Source organism: Mirounga angustirostris, unplaced genomic scaffold, assembly GCF_029215605.1.
Source record: "Mirounga angustirostris isolate CCGP_5_RB_7025 unplaced genomic scaffold, mMirAng1.0.hap1 SCAF_9, whole genome shotgun sequence".
In the NCBI taxonomy this organism is placed as follows: Eukaryota; Metazoa; Chordata; class Mammalia; order Carnivora; family Phocidae; genus Mirounga; species Mirounga angustirostris.
In genome coordinates, this window is record NW_026991717.1 from 31,867,596 (window position 1) to 31,882,633 (window position 15,038).

The following is a 15,038-nucleotide window of genomic DNA, read 5'->3' on the forward strand; positions in this document are numbered from 1 at the left end:
TAGGCTTTGTATTTGAAGAGGTGTTTTTTGGCTTGTTTTGTTTTGTTCATGGTTGGTTTTTTTTTTTCTTGTTCTGTTTTGCAGTCCCATGAACGTGTAAGCAAGCGGCTACATCAGAGGTTCCAGGCCTGGGTAGATAAATGGACCAAGGAGCATGTGCCCCGTGAAATGGCAGCAGAGACCAGCAAGTGGCTCATGGGTGAGGGGCTGGAGGGCCTGGTGCCCTGTACCACCACCTGTGACACAGAGACCCTGCACTTTGTGAGCATTAACAAGTACCGTGTCAAATATGGCACAGTGTTCAAAGCCCCGTAACTGCAAAGCGAGAGCAGATAACTTGAGGGGGGTGTGTGTGGGGAGCGCGTGCACTCACGCACACTGAAGAAACAAGGAAGATGCCTTTCAAGCCTCACTGGGCCTCTCTGGGACATGGCCACCTGATCAGTGTGTGGCTGGTGCAACCTGGCACCAAGTGGGCTACATATAGGGAACGTGGATACCTTACAAAGCCAGAGCTGGAACTTTTCCTAAGGGGTCTGGGGTATTAGCCTGCCCCAGAGGGGAAGGAAATCCATGCAAGCACAGAGACATGCAGCTTGCTTGCACACACCAGCAGAGCCAAGACTGGAGTTTCCTGGGGCCTGACCTTCGATGAAGGAGCCAGATGCTGTTCACACCTTGACTGGATGGGCGTGCACTGACAGACTGGGGAAGGACTCACCGCTCAGATGGATTGTAACTCTGATGGTCACTGCTCCTCTCCTCTCCCCCCAAAAGGAAAAAAAAACTGGATTTGATTTTTTTTTTTTTTTTTTTTTCCCCTCCTGGTCACTCGAGCACATCTAGATCACCCATTAGATTTTATCTGGGACCTGCAGTTTGGCTTTGGGATTGATCATCTTGTGGGTTTTTCCTGATGAATCCCTCGCGGCCCACCCTTTACACTCTCCTCTGGTTCTCAGCCTCAGCAAGTTCAAATCCGTCGTCCTTTTTAGCTCCCGTGGAACTGTTTTGTACCTGCTTCTTTACTAGTCTACCCTAGTGCCATCCACCAGCTTTACTCTCTGACACACACACACACACGCACACAATTTTAACTTGGTTTTTCTTTTTCTTTTTTTTTGTAAATAATGTACATACTGTCGATTTTTTATTAAAAGAAATATGCTTTGATGTGCTAGCATAACTGCTCTAGCTTCTTGTGTACCATAGTTCTATGTGGCTTCAGATTTAGTACCTATGAAGAGATGTCCAAGACATTTATTACACTTTTTACCAAAGGGAGTTACCGTTGTAGTACTTTTGTGTAAAACTTGTCTTCCCCCTTGCCCCAACTTTTTTCTTTTTCTCCTTTCTTTTTTTCTTTCTCTTTTTCTTCCTTCCTTCTGTCTTTCCTTCTTTCTTCCTTTCTTTCTCTCTCTTTTTTTGTAAATAAATAAAGCTTGGTTCTTACTTAAGGAATGAACTCTCAACCCAAGTCCCTTGTCCTCACCAGAGAACTATTGGGGAGCAGGGATTTGGGCCACAGTTCCTTACCCTCGGCACAAACAAGAATTTGCTTTAAATAGTTAGCAGTTCATTGCACTTGTCCAAATCAAAATACTCCAAATTTTTAAAAAAGAATACTTGATTCTTTCAGTACATGTTTTTCCCCTTATTTCAACTGTTTGGAAATATTTTCTCTTTGGGTAGTTGTCTGGCTCTTTGGTTTGCATTTCTCTGTGTTGTTTTTCTTATCCTTAATTGGAAATGGGGGTGAACAACTTAAGTACCAAACCAGTATTTGAAAGAAATGTGTACAAGGTGTGTAGTATAAATGGGGTTGGGAGAGAGAAGATTTGCTACATTATTAGCAACTGCAAATGGAATATATATTTTTTTAATTACGTAAATTTAGACCGGCAGACTAGACATTTAAACTGAGTGATTAGGAGTTTTGTATGTCTTCACCCTGGAGTTTCTGAACAAAGACCAACAACCCCTCCCAGTACTCTGGTAGATTTATTCTCCATCAACCATTGCCCTAGTCTCCGTTGTAAAGTAACCAACAGTGTTTGTGTGGTTTTGTTCGCTTAAAAACCCCCAACACTGCCACCAAAGACTACAAATTTGGGGGCTTCTGAACTTTAAAAACACATGGTATAGACTTCTCCAATTTTAGACCTTTTTGTTGCAGGGGGAAAGGAGACTCTGAGCCCCAAAGTATAGGGGGTGGTAAAAGGGCCTTGTGGGAGGAGATTGTAGGGTGGAAGGTAGGGCAGTGCCTGACTTGGAGGTACAGTGATACATATTGATTGAGGGGAAAGATCTTCGGGTTTTCCCAGTAATAGCTCACCTATCCCCCTCTGCTCACTCAAGAAAGGTCATGTTGATTTGGAATTATGGGAGAAATTGATGGGGTCTGGCCAGGGGCAGCCGCAGCTGTTGGCTGTCCTTGCACGGTTACGTCCAGACCTACCTGCCTGCAGGTCAGGATCTGGTTTCAGGGCCAAGTTCAGGAGAAAATGCAACCCATCAGGGCAACCAAAAGAAGAGGGAGCTTCACCTACTGCCAGGGTTTTCACAAGCACCATCTTGATGCCTCTTGCCATCTGAAAACTGAACTCCCAACTCTAAACTCAACCTGTGTTATAGCAGCGAGTTATCTTTAGTTTAAATCACGTTTGGTATTCTGTACTTAGTCACCTTTCCCTGTGATTTGCACTTGAAATGTGAACTTGGTCAGTATTTCCGTTAAAATACCAGGGCTAATGTGTATATACTTTTCTTAGTAATGATTTTATAGACAAGCACTGCTTGGCAATCCTAGAAGGGGGAAGAAGAAACTGCCAATGGACAGGGTAAGGATGAAATTGGAGGTGTTTTCTGGCATTGTGGCTTTTCTGAACTCTCCAGTCCTGTGTGGTGAAATGTTATTCAAGTGGGATCTTGAATGCTATGACTGTGATTGCCATCACATCAAAATATTCTCAGGGTTTCTGGTGATGACAGCTATATACACAAAATATGTAGGAGGAAGCTCCGGTTATTGGGGTGCAAAGCCCTCCCTATTTAACACATGTCTGCCGATCAGCTTCAAAGCACAGGTCCTGGCTCCTAGCTCTTCCCACGTTAAGCAGGTTTTCGAGATAGCTAGCACCAGAGGTCTGGCTGGATCTGGAGAACTAGCCGGTTCCCGCACGTGGCTTCTGAGCCCTGGTGACCTGCGTCTGCAACAGCTGGGGCTCCCGCCCGTCCTGCCTAAAGTCCCCGGTCTCTGTCAGGACTTTCGGAGAATCTAAGCGTCAAACTTGCCGTTCTACTTAGGGATTTGCCCGGTGGCCCGCCGGTTCGGAAGAGCTAGAGGAGAGCCTCGGAAGCCGCATTCTTGGCTCTCAGCTGCCCGCTCAAAGTTCAGCGCGGCGGGGCTTCCGAGAGCCGCCAGTGTTCCAAGAAAAGCCGCCCGGGGCTGAAAGGCGCCCTTCGGACGCCGGAACCTTTGGTTCCCGGCCGTGGGCCGCGCCGGCAGCGGCAGGGGCCTTCCGGGGAGAAGAGCGGGCGCGCGGCGATGGCGGCGGCGCCGGCCCTGAAGCACTGGCGCACTACGCTGGAGCGGGTGGAGAAATTCGTGTCGCCGCTCTACTTTACGGACTGTAACCTCCGCGGCAGGTGGGGGCCCCCTCGCCCAGGGCGCCGGCCCGCCGCGTCCGCGAGCCCCAGCCTTCCCTTCCGGGGGGAAACCCAAGCCGCGGCGACCCGGGCCGAGGGACGAAGTGCCCGCCGCGGACAGGGCACAGGGCAGGGGCCCGGGAGGAGGGGTGGGGAGAGGCTGTGCTGGGGGGCAGCCTTCTCGGCGGTGGATCGAGGGAACGCGCATCCCCATTGCCGACTGGCCCGCGGGCGGAACGGGGGCGGCCTCGAGCGCGCGCCTACCGGCTTCTTCCGCCCAGGCTCTTCGGGGACAGCTGCCCGGTGGCCGCGCTCTCCAGCTTCCAGACGCCCGAGAGGCTTCCCTACCAGGAGGCGGTGCAGCAGGAGTTCCGCCCCGCGCAGATCGGCGACAGCTTCGGCCCCACGTGGGTAACGCCCGGAGGGAAGGCGGGGCCCGCGGGCAGCCCTCTCCCTCGCTCACTGGCTCGAAGGGCCACACCTCCACGGTCGCCCACGGTCCTAGACAGCCACTCGGGACAGAGCAGCACCCTCTGCTGGAAGCAGCTCCCTGGTCCCTCAGTTTTCATGGAAGAGTTTTCATCCCCCCGCCCCTGCCTTCTCCCAGCACCTAGACACCCCTCAGGAAGACACTCTAGGACGGATCACAGACCCCTGACTTGTCTGCCTTTTCCCCTCACCTTGCTGCACACCTTGTTGCTCCTTTCTTGTGGAACCAAGATGAATACCTTGTGATGCTGTGGATGCTTGGAGAAAGTCTCAAGTCCCCACTGACCCTTAATCCAAGGAAGTCTGGCAAAAGGAAAAGGGCTTCGACCCCTAGGCCCATCCCATTGGCTGTCTTGCAGGTGGTGGACCTGCTGGTTTCGGGTAGAGCTGACCATCCCGGAGGCATGGGTGGGTCAGGAAGTTCACCTTCGCTGGGAAAGTGATGGAGAAGGCCTGGTGTGGCGAGATGGAGAACCGGTCCAGGTGAGTAGCTCTAGGGATAGGTTTGGCCCCCTTTCAACCCAGGTCTGTGAAGAAGGCACAGCTTAGTGGCCCTGCCTGCAGGGTATCAGAATTTCAGGACTGGGGAAGTTGCCAGTTGGGCCCTCCTGTGATAGGTCCCTATCATATTGGAAAGTTGGATGGCTTATGGGTCTTAACATAATCATAGTGCTAAACCAACCCTGCCACTGACTGGCCACTTTCCCATTCTGTCCTGAAAATAGTTGCTAACCGAGTACAATAATAATAGATGCAGCATATCCATTTATTAACCCTCTACTAGGTGCCAGGTGCCAGACTAGTGGCTTTGCAGACTTTTTAGTTGGTTTTTGTTGTTGTTGTTGTTTTGTTTTTTAGAGGGGGGAGGGGTAGAGGGAGAGAGAACCTTAAGCAGGCTCCACACCCAGCACAGAGCCCAACGCAGGGCTCGATCTCACAACCCTGAGATCATGACCTGAGCTGAAATCAAGAGTCAGACGCTTAACTGACTGAACCACCCAGGCGCCCCTATTTTTAGTTTTTAATAAACCAGTCTTTATTATATATAGCATATACTTATGGGGGGAAACTTTCAAACAGTTCTGGATGGTATAAAGTAAAAATTCAAGTCCTCTTCCCCTGAAGTAATGGATCTCCCTATCACAGCATCCCCAGTTCCCCAGATATAACAATTAAGTGTCTTGTTTATGAATCCACCAATATTAGGTTTAATCTTTATAATCATAGGTGGGGGGTCTTTAGGCCCATTTACAGATAAAGAAACTAAAATATACAGAGGTCAGTTCATTTGCTCAGCTTCCATTCCAGTTAGACTAACTTCCCTCTCAGGGTAGGACTGTTGTTCTTTTGGTATGGAAAGATGGTAAACCCCTCCTTCCCCCTCTCTCCTGTTATTGGCTCAGCAGATGTCTCCTGAGTGCCCTCTCTGGGCCAGGCCCTATGGTAAGCACTTGGGATATAGCAAGGAATGAGGCAACCCTGCATCTGACTTCATAGAGTTCCCCTTCAGATACTTACTCAGTGGTACAGGGGCCACCAGAAGCCAAACCCATGCTTCGTGGTACCTGCCGAGACCCTTCCCATAAGATCAGGGGCTTTTGTGAAAGCTGGCAAACAGGTGCCATTTGGGATCATGGCACTCGGGCTGCTGTGGGGGTTGGGCACGGGCTACCAGGGGTCCCTGATTTGCCAATCTTGGCCTTGAGTAGGAGAGAGGAGCCAGGCTGGGGACTAGGCGGAGAGACCTGGCCTCTCTCGGCTTATATATTTCACCTGAACTGTCCAAAAGCCTCAGGCCCTATCTCTTTCATTCCACTCCCCACCAGGGTTTGACCACAGAGGGGGAGAAAACCAGCTACATCCTGACTGACAGGCTGGAGGAAGGAGACCCCCGGAGGTGAGGGAGTCCCCGTGCCCTGGTTGACCATGCTGGGGGGCAGGGGCCCCAGTGGGTAAGGAGGAACTGAGGCCCAGAGTGACCCAAAACGCCCACCTCCAGCACAGGCATCCTCAAATCTCACAGTTTGTTTTTAAAGAGTAGGGTGGTTGTTTTTTTTTCCCTGACTAGAAAGATACTGTCTGCCTTCTTGTGGTAAATACAAGAAAGCACAAAGAAGTAAATGACTCCCATTAACCCACCACCTAGAGGTGAGCATTAACATTTCAGCACTCACCGTAGTTCTTACCAGTTAAGGTTGTATTTCTTTGATAATTTGCATCCTGATTTTTTCGTCCCATATTATAACATGGGCATTTTATGACACCATTCAGAACTCAGACATAGTATTACTGTATTTCTAATATTTATTGAACACTGTAGCTGGTGCTTCCAGATACTAGCGCTGTGGTAGTGAGTAATGTGGTCCTTGACAGCAAGGGGGACTCACAGAACTTACATAATTACAAAACCAATGAGGACTCTGAAAGCAGACACCAGGAGCTCAGTATGGGCGGCTGTCCCTGACTTAGGAGAGGGCTGGCAGGAGGGTCAGGGAAGGCTTCTCCCAGGAAGTCCCGTTTGCTCTCCGAAGACTGAGGAGAACAACAACACAGGCTACTGTGCGGCTCCAGAGAATGGCCCGCCCCGTGCTGGCTGCTGGATCTTTGCGCTCTCGAAAGACTGGACCTGGGGGATCCAAACGTGTTTTTTGTATGTGAAGAGGGTTCTGAGACCAAGGCAGTGCTTCGTAAAGACAGTTGTGGAAATGGAAATAAAAGGCTGGGCAGCAGCATAATTCACACAGTTCCCAACTTGGCTACTTATTGCCCCTGCCCAAGGCAGAACGCTCATCAGCAGAACAGGACCCTCTTGCACACACCCTGACATACTGTGGGATCTTCTGGGGTGTGGACCCTGCAGGCGAACTGGGACGGGTCAGTGGATGCCTCCTTGGTCCTCCCTCCCCAAGCCCTCCCTGCCAATCTCTTGGCCTGAGGCTGCCTCCCCACATTTGTAGCCTGACCGTCTATGTGGAAGTAGCCTGCAATGGGCTCCTGGGGGCCGGGAAGGGAACCATGATCGCAGCCCCTGACCCAGAGAAGATGTTCCAAGTGAGCCGGGCTGAGCTGGCTGTGTTCTGCCGGGATGTCCACAGACTCCTGGTGGATCTGGAGCTGCTGCTGGGCATAGCCAAGGTAATCGACACCCCTTCCCCACCCGCTCACTCTAGAGCCCTTCCCAGCGCCCACCCCCCCCACCCCCACCCCCCATCCCCAGGGGAGGGGTTGTATCTTGGGTTGGAGAGTTGGGAGTCTGGGAATCCAGAAGAGGGAGAGTATTTCTGCCTGCTTGAGTATTGAAAGGACTTCCCTCTGTAAAGGGGAGGAGGAAGACAGTACTAAGCAGGGGGAACCAGAAGGAGCAAAGGGTCGGAGGTAGGGAAGAGCTCTGCTGAGGACCATTGAGATGTCAGCTGGGGCCGAGTTCTGGAGACTCCCCTTGCTCCAGATGGAGATTAAGGGGCAGAACCCTGCTGCAGGGCCTTGGGGAAGACAACCAGCGCAGCTTCCAGGCCCTGTACACAGCCAACCAGATGGTGAACGTGTGTGACCCTGCCCAGCCCGAGACCTTCCCAGTGGCCCAGGCCCTGGCCTCCAGGTTCTTTGGCCAACGTGGAGGAGAAAGTCAACATACCATCCATGCCATGGGGCACTGCCACATTGATACAGGTAGGGCGGTGGCTGGCCGGGTTGGCTGAGCAAGCAGGAGTGCCCTTGAAGCCCTGGCTATTGCCCTGGAAGCACTGCGTTGTCCCCAGCAAGCTCTTGCCCCTCCGGGACCTCAGTTTTCCCCATTTATAAAATGGGCTTCACTAGGTGTGGCTTCATTTATTCTTTCAACAAAATCTGAGGTCCCACGTGGCCCTTGCTAGATACTGGGAGGTAGGACTATAGAGACTGATGGCTGTAAAATAGGTAGACAGGGTTGGGGCCATGATGGAGGCACTTAACCCTAATGGGTCAGGAGGACTCAGAGAGGCTTCATGGAGGAGGTGACCTTTGAACCGAGTGAGAATGAGTAAGAGTTTGACAGGGGTGTCCCAGTCCTCAGAGAGGAGTAATGTAGAAGTAATGGAGATGGGGCTCATGTGCAGGGGCAGGTTTCCTGGGCATGGGGGTGGGAGGGTCATGAGTTCAGCTTTGAACTTGATGAGTTTGCAGCATCTGTGAGGCTTATGGGAAATCTGCATTTTTTTTTTTTAAGATTTCTTATTTTATTTGAGAGAGAGAGAGCACGAGCGGGAGAAGGGGCAGAGGGAGAGGGAGAAGCAGACTCCCCACTGAGCAGGGAGCCCCACAAGGGCTCGATCCCAGGACCCTGGGATCCTGACCCAAGTTAAAGGCAGGCACTTCACCGACTGAGCCACCCAGGCGCCCCGGGAAATCTGCATTTTTAACAAGCTCCCCAAGGTACTGATTCTGATGCAGCTAACATCTCTGAACCACAGAACAAGGCATTCTGTGCTGTGCCATGGTTTGCAGTGGAGTGTGGGAGTTCTGGGCTGGTGAGGAAGGAACCGGGGCCTAGCGGCCAGGAGGGGCTGTAGGGCCTCACACAGGATGGCCGGCCCAGGCAGATCCATCTCGAGATGCCATGCCCCCCTTCTGCAGTATCCACCCATGTGATAGCTCCTGCCACCTTTTATAGGATCCTTTCAGGGGTGGGGGGCCTCTCAGGGGTGGGGGGGCCTCAGTCTCAGAGTGAGGCTATTCAGGGGCATGGGGCCTCCATTTCCCGACTTGTAAAACTGACAGCCTCCTTTCCCCAGCCCCTACTCCCACCTTGCAAGAGTGTCTTGAAGTGAAAGCTCAGGAGGGACGCCAAAGGGCCTTGCAGGGAAAGGGGCCTGGGAGGAGGACAGCCCTCTGGAGGCCCGGGCTGGGCGGGCAGGGCGCTGGGAGGGGCAGGGGTGAGGCTGGAGATCTGTGGGGAGCTGGGGACCTTGCTGTTCTCCCTCCATCTCCGACCCCCTCCCGTCCAGCCTGGCTTTGGCCCTTCAAGGAGACTGTGCGAAAATGTGCCCGGAGCTGGGCATCAGCCGTGCAGCTCATGGAGCAGAATCCGGACTTCATCTTTGCCTGCTCCCAGGTCAGAGAGACAGCCATTGTGGGGCAGTCCGAGGCTGAGGTCCTGGGGGCTTCTCACGCCTGAGGAGGAGGGCTCTTCCCCACCCTCAGCCGCCCACTGGCCCCACATGCTCAGGCCTGGGTGCGGTCCTTGTCACTCCTGCCCCAGCATGGGCCCCATCTGCCCCACAGGCACAGCAGCTCGAGTGGGTAAAGAGCCACTACCCTGGCCTACATGCCCGGCTCCAGGAGTTCGCCTGCCGAGGGCAGTTTGTGCCTGTGGGGGGCACCTGGGTGGAGATGGTAAGTGCCATCTGCAACCCCTCAGCCTCAGGCCACGCTGTTCTGGCCTCCCCTCCTTGGCTTTGCTGGTAGGTGACTTTCTGCAGGCCCTTCATTCCCCTTCTGTGGGGGGTGGGGGGGCCTGGAATGCCAAGGCCCGGGACCCCCAAGGGGAGGAGGGGCTCAAGCACGGTGGCAGGGTGCCCGACCCCCGCCCTGGGAAACCTCCCCTCCAGCAGGTAGAGCCCTGGGCCCGAAGCGAAGAGATGGAGAGCCCTGGGCACTGGCTGCGAGCCTCTGTCAGGGCCCTGGCTCCTCCTGCGTGGGCTGGGGGTGGCCCGAGCTCCTGCCTGGTCCCCATCGGCGCTGATGCCGCCTGCCTCCGTCTTCACGCACTGGCAGGACGGGAACCTTCCCAGCGGAGAGGCCATGGTGAGGCAGTTCCTGCAGGGCCAGAGCTTCTTCCTGCAGGAGTTTGGGAAAATGTGCTCCGAGGTAGGCTGCAAGCTGCTGGGGGCAGGTGGGCTGGAGCTTGACCTTGAGCCGGGAGAGGCTGAGAGGCTGGGGCTGCTTCACCAAGAGCCCCAGCTCCTGCGTCCCAGAGCCCCTTTTTCCCCGCAGTTCTGGCTCCCAGACACGTTTGGCTACTCAGCACAGCTCCCCCAGATCATGCGCAGCTGCGGCATCAGGCACTTCCTGACCCAAAAACTGAGCTGGAACTTGGTGAACTCCTTCCCGGTGAGCAGACCTCAGGGGGCCAGGGTCCCCGCCTGGCCCATTCATCTCCTGCCCAGCTTACTAAGGGGTCCTGGACCGGCCACCCAACCCCCACCCAGAGAGGCTGTGCCCCCCCTCGCCCACCAGGGTTACACAACAGGCCTCAGCCCTGACTGGTGCCTCTCCTGTCTCCCTACCCATAGCACCATACTTTTTTCTGGGAGGGGCTGGATGGCTCCCGTGTGCTGGCCCACTTCCCACCTGGCGACTCATATGGGATGCAGGGCAGTGTGGAGGAGGTGAGGGGGCACCGGTGGCTGAGGTGGGGCGGGGGGGGAGCACGCTGGAGAGGGCTTGGTGTCCTGTCCTAGGCTGACCCGGGTTGCCCTGCCCCGCCTGTCCAGGTGCTGAAGACCGTGGTCAAAAACCGGGATAAGGGGCGGAGCAACCACAGTGCCTTCCTCTTCGGCTTTGGGGACGGGGGCGGGGGCCCCACCCAGACCATGGTGGACCGCCTGAAGCGGCTGCACGATACGGACGGGCTGCCCAGGTCCGCCCTGGCCCTCCAGCAGCCCTCGGACCTCACTGTGCCCTGGCCTGCAGCCCTGCTCTCCGCTCAAACATTCGGTCCAGCTCTCCCGCCAGACCTTGCCCCACTCCAGTCCGGCACCATCGGCTCTTCCCAGCTTCCACCCTGGGGGTGGGGCGGGGGGGAAAGCTGCCTGTGGGAAGGGGCTTAAATCTACTGGAGACAGAACTCTCCCAGTGTGTCCGGAACTGGCTTTGCGTGGACAGGGAGCATTCTGGAGGGGGGGCGGGGTGCTCCTTTCTGTCGGGGCTGGATCTCTCGTCCACTCTGGCATGGAGGAAGGGTGGGCCACACGGTACCCCCAAGGCTGGGCGACCCAGGCTGTGGTCTCCCTCAGGGTGCAGCTGTCTTCTCCGGGGCGACTCTTCTCCGCACTGGAGAGTGGCTCAGAGCAGCTGTGCACGTGGGTTGGGGAGCTCTTCCTGGAGCTACACAACGGCACCTACACCACGCATGCCCAGGTCAGGAGCTGCTCCCTGAGCCCAGCAGGGAGCGTGTGCCCTGGCTCTGCAGGGGCCAGAGTTCAGTCCAGACCTGGGGGGGAGAGGCTTGTGTTCCGGGGCGGCACCAGGAGGAGAGAAGTACCAGAGCCAGGTGGCCTGGGGGCCTGGAGGAGGCAGGGCTGAGTGTCCCCTAAGAAGGCGGGCCACGGGCTGACGGGGGAGCAGGTCAGCCACCAGAGGCTTTATCTGGGAGGCCCTGGGGAGCCTCAGGGGTTCTGAGCATGGTAGGGCTTTGGAAGGTGGCCTGGGACTGATCCCACCAACCCCCCAACCCTGCTCAGATCAAGAAGGGGAACCGGGAGTGTGAGCGGATCCTGCACGACGTGGAGCTGCTCAGCAGCCTGGCCGTGGCCCGCAGCGCCCAGTTCCTGTACCCGGCAGCCCAGCTGCAGCACCTCTGGAGGTCAGGCCGGCTTCTGCCCGCACCCCCCCACCCCAAACCCGCCCCGAGCTCACCTCGGACAGCTTCCCCATCCCCACCCTTGGCTCCCGCAGGCTCCTGCTCCTGAACCAGTTCCATGACGTGGTGACCGGAAGCTGCATCCAGCTGGTAGCAGAGGAGGCCATGTGCCACTTCGAAGGTGAGGTTGATGACCTGTGTGCCGCTGTCGCCGACGCCTGGGGCGGAGCCCAGAGTGTGTCCTGTGGGATACTCGGGGCCCAGCCCAAACCCACCGCCCACCCATGAGCAGCCGGTCTCCCCGCAGATATCCGTTTGCACGGCAACACGCTGCTCAGTGCCGCAGCTGCAGCCCTGTGCGCCGGGGAGCCGGGGCCCGAGGGCCTCCTCATCGTCAACACACTGCCTTGGAAGCGCACTGAAGTGTTGGCCCTGCCCAGGCCTGGTGGGGCCCATAGCCTAGGTAGGAGCTGGGGGGAAAGGCTGCTGCTGCAGTAGGAGGGACCGAGGCCAGACCCGGGGTGGGGACACTGCCTCGGGGCTCACTGCCCTGGGACGCCCCAGGCTGGAGGGGAGGAGGAGGAGGATCCACCCACCCCTCAAGCAAGGCTCTTGGAGGGTCAGGGAGGCTGCACTGATGCCCAGGCTTCATCCCCAGCCCTGGTGACAGTACCCAGCATGGGCTATGCTCCTGCTGCTGCCCCCACCTCACTGCAGCCCCTGCAGACCCAGCAACCTGTGTTCGTGGTGCAGGAGGTGAGTGTGGGCACGTGCTGCTGGGTGGGGCCCCTCCTGGGCCATCCCTGACAACGTGGGGATTCTGAGCTCCCGAGCTGGAGCAAGTGGTGAGGTGGGGCTGGGCTGGGGGTGCTGTTGGTGGTGGGAAGTCCCCACAGACTCAGCTTCAAGGACCCCTCCCGTCAAGACCGATGGTTCTGTGACTCTGGACAACGGCATCATCCGGGTGAGGCTGGACCCAACCGGCTGCCTGACGTCCCTGGTGCTGGTTGCCTCTGGCAGGTGCCAACTCCTCATTGCCCTCTTCCAGTACCTGGCAGGTGGATCCCAGACCCCCTTCCCTCTGTCCCCTGGCCCCAGTACTGCCCATGGCAGCCCACCTGTGGCTCTGGACCCACACAGGGCAGGGCAGGCTGGGCTAGGAAGGAGTCCCCTTGTCCCCTGGGCCTACTCTCCCTGCCCCCACCCCAACTCAGGGTCATAAAGTTCTAAAGCACCAATCTCTGCATCCTTCCAGGGAGGCCATTGCTGAGGGCACCGTGGGGAACCAGTTTGTGCTGTTCGATGATGTCCCTCTGTACTGGGACGCATGGGACGTCATGGACTACCATTTAGAGACACGGTTTGGTGTGGGCAGGACCGGGGTAGTGGTGGGCCCCCTCCATCAGCTTGCCCTGGCTCAGCTCCACCACCCGATCCCACAGGAAGCCAGTGCTGGGCCAGGCAGGGACCTTGGCAGTGGGCACTGAGGGTGGCCTGCGGGGCAGCGCCTGGTTCCTGCTGCAGATCAGTCCCAACAGTCGGCTCAGCCAGGAGGTCGTGCTGGACGTTGGCTGCCCCTATGTCCGCTTCCACACCGAGGTAGCAGAAAGCAGGGTGGTGGGCATCTATCCCCGGGTGTGGCTGGGGAGGAGGGAGCGGCCCAGGCCTGTGTGTGTCTGTCCTTCCACCTCAGGTGCACTGGCATGAGGCCCACAAGTTCCTGAAGGTGGAGTTCCCCGCCCGCGTGCGGAGCCCCCAGGCCACCTATGAGGTCCAGTTCGGGCATCTGCAGCGGCCCACACACCACAACACCTCTTGGGACTGGGCTCGATTTGAGGTCTGACATGGGGTGGGGTGGGGTTTGGATCCTGCCTGGCTGGGAAGAGACTGGTGTGGGGTGGGGTCAGGAGGAGGATGCTGATCAGTATTTGCTGGCTCCTGTGTGCTAGGCCTTGTGCTAAATGCTGTCTTTGGGTTTTGACACTCATGCCCATTTGGTGGGGGTGAATTCTATTATCCCCATTTCACAGATGAGGAACTGAGGCCTAGACGGGTTGGATGGTGTGCCCAGCGCCTCCTGTGGTGAGAGCTGGAGCTCCATCTGCAGTCCCAGAGCTGGCCCTCACTGTGGCGACGGGAGCTTGGGAGCCCAGGGAGGGGGCGGGGCCACCAAGCGGCTCTGGGATCTGCCCCCCAGGTGTGGGCCCACCGCTGGATGGACCTGTCAGAGCACGGCTTTGGGCTGGCTCTGCTCAACGACTGCAAGTACGGCGCGTCGGTCCGAGGCAACGTCCTCAGCCTCTCGCTGTGAGTGGAGGGCCCGCCAGGCCCCGGGGGAGGGGGGGCTGGCATGGGGGCGCAGGTACTCCGGGGCCGGAGCCTCCGCAGTTCCAGCCCGGCCCATCCCCACCCTCCCCACCCCAGCTTGCGGGCACCAAAGGCCCCCGACGCCACTGCCGACATGGGACGCCACGAGTTCACCTACGCGCTGATGCCGCACAAAGGTGGGTGCTGCGGCCCAGACCGCCTCTCTGCCCTGCTCTGAGCCTCAGTTTCTCCCAGCGGCCCGTGGGCAAAACGCCAGCACGCCCACGGCCCCCCCCCACCCCGCATTTCCAGGCTCCTTCCAGGACGCTGGCGTTATCCGCGCTGCCTACAGCCTCAACTTCCCCCTGTTGGCACTGCCTGCCCCGGGCCCGGCGCCCGCCGCCTCCTGGAGCGCCTTCTCCGTGTCCTCGCCCGCGGTCGTGCTGGAGACTGTCAAGCAGGCACGGGGCGGGGCGGCAGGGGCGGGGCGGCAGGGCGGGGGCGGGGCGGCAGGGGCGGGGTCCCATCTGGGTCCGCCCAGCCCCGCCCACCCCCCACCCCCACCCCGCCTCTCTCCGCAGGCGGAGACTAGCCCGCAGGGCCGCACGCTGGTCCTCAGGCTGTACGAGGCCCACGGCAGCCACGTCGACTGCTGGCTGCACACGTCGCTGCCGGTTCAGGAGGCCGTCCTGTGAGTGGGGGCGCGGGGTAGGGGTGGGCGTCCTGCCCTCGCGGGGCCCTCATGACCCCCACTCCTGTTCTCCAGCTGTGACCTCCTGGAGCAGCGCGACCCTGCCGGCCACCTGCCCCTTCGGGACTCCCGCCTGAAGCTCACTTTTTCTCCCTTCCAAGTGCGGTCCTTGTTGCTGCTGCTGCAGCCCCCTCCAAACTGAGCCCCTGACGGTGGGGTTTTACGTGTGGAAGGCTTTGGGGGCTCCTCACTTCTGCCTCCCCAGCCTGAAGCAAGGATCAGTCATCTCTTGAACAATAAACCCTTGACTCAGGAACCCTGCTAGCAGTAGTCCCTGCTCACTCC

The 15,038-nt window shown here is 57.6% G+C and overlaps 2 protein-coding genes across 6 annotated transcripts in view; both read left to right on the forward strand.

Moving 5' to 3' along the window:
- Positions 1-1,180, forward strand: part of SIN3A (SIN3 transcription regulator family member A) — a 70,445-nt gene extending 69,265 nt beyond the window's left edge. For all 3 annotated transcript variants that reach the window (XM_045899663.3, XM_045899662.3, XM_064570129.1), the window contains exon 21: positions 85-1,180. In XM_045899663.3, coding sequence (XP_045755619.1) covers positions 85-315 — 231 coding nt within the window. In that variant the 3' untranslated portion in view covers positions 316-1,180. The remainder of the gene's footprint in view (positions 1-84) is intronic.
- Positions 1,181-3,394: 2,214 nt separating this feature from the next.
- MAN2C1 (mannosidase alpha class 2C member 1) lies at positions 3,395-15,009 on the forward strand. Of its 3 annotated transcripts, none has more exons than XM_045899666.3 (26): positions 3,395-3,648; positions 3,930-4,055; positions 4,497-4,620; positions 5,964-6,034; positions 7,095-7,272; positions 7,617-7,806; positions 9,120-9,226; positions 9,397-9,507; positions 9,889-9,981; positions 10,108-10,224; positions 10,407-10,502; positions 10,608-10,753; positions 11,130-11,253; positions 11,577-11,698; positions 11,791-11,876; positions 12,003-12,158; positions 12,341-12,451; positions 12,583-12,715; positions 12,951-13,055; positions 13,138-13,294; positions 13,389-13,532; positions 13,893-14,002; positions 14,120-14,199; positions 14,315-14,463; positions 14,584-14,693; positions 14,769-15,009. In XM_045899666.3, exons 1-26 carry the CDS (start codon positions 3,548-3,550, stop codon positions 14,893-14,895), a joined length of 3,174 nt encoding a protein of 1,057 aa, XP_045755622.1. In that variant the 5' UTR covers positions 3,395-3,547; the 3' UTR covers positions 14,896-15,009. The 3 variants fall into 3 exon arrangements, with proteins under 3 accessions (XP_045755622.1, XP_045755621.1, XP_045755620.1); XM_045899664.3 differs by having other exon boundaries at positions 3,404-3,648; positions 12,354-12,451; positions 12,621-12,715; XM_045899665.3 differs by lacking the exons at positions 14,120-14,199; positions 14,315-14,463; positions 14,584-14,693; positions 14,769-15,009 and adding an exon at positions 13,726-13,777 and having other exon boundaries at positions 3,397-3,648; positions 12,354-12,451; positions 12,621-12,715.
- The last annotated feature ends 29 nt before the right edge of the window (positions 15,010-15,038 follow it).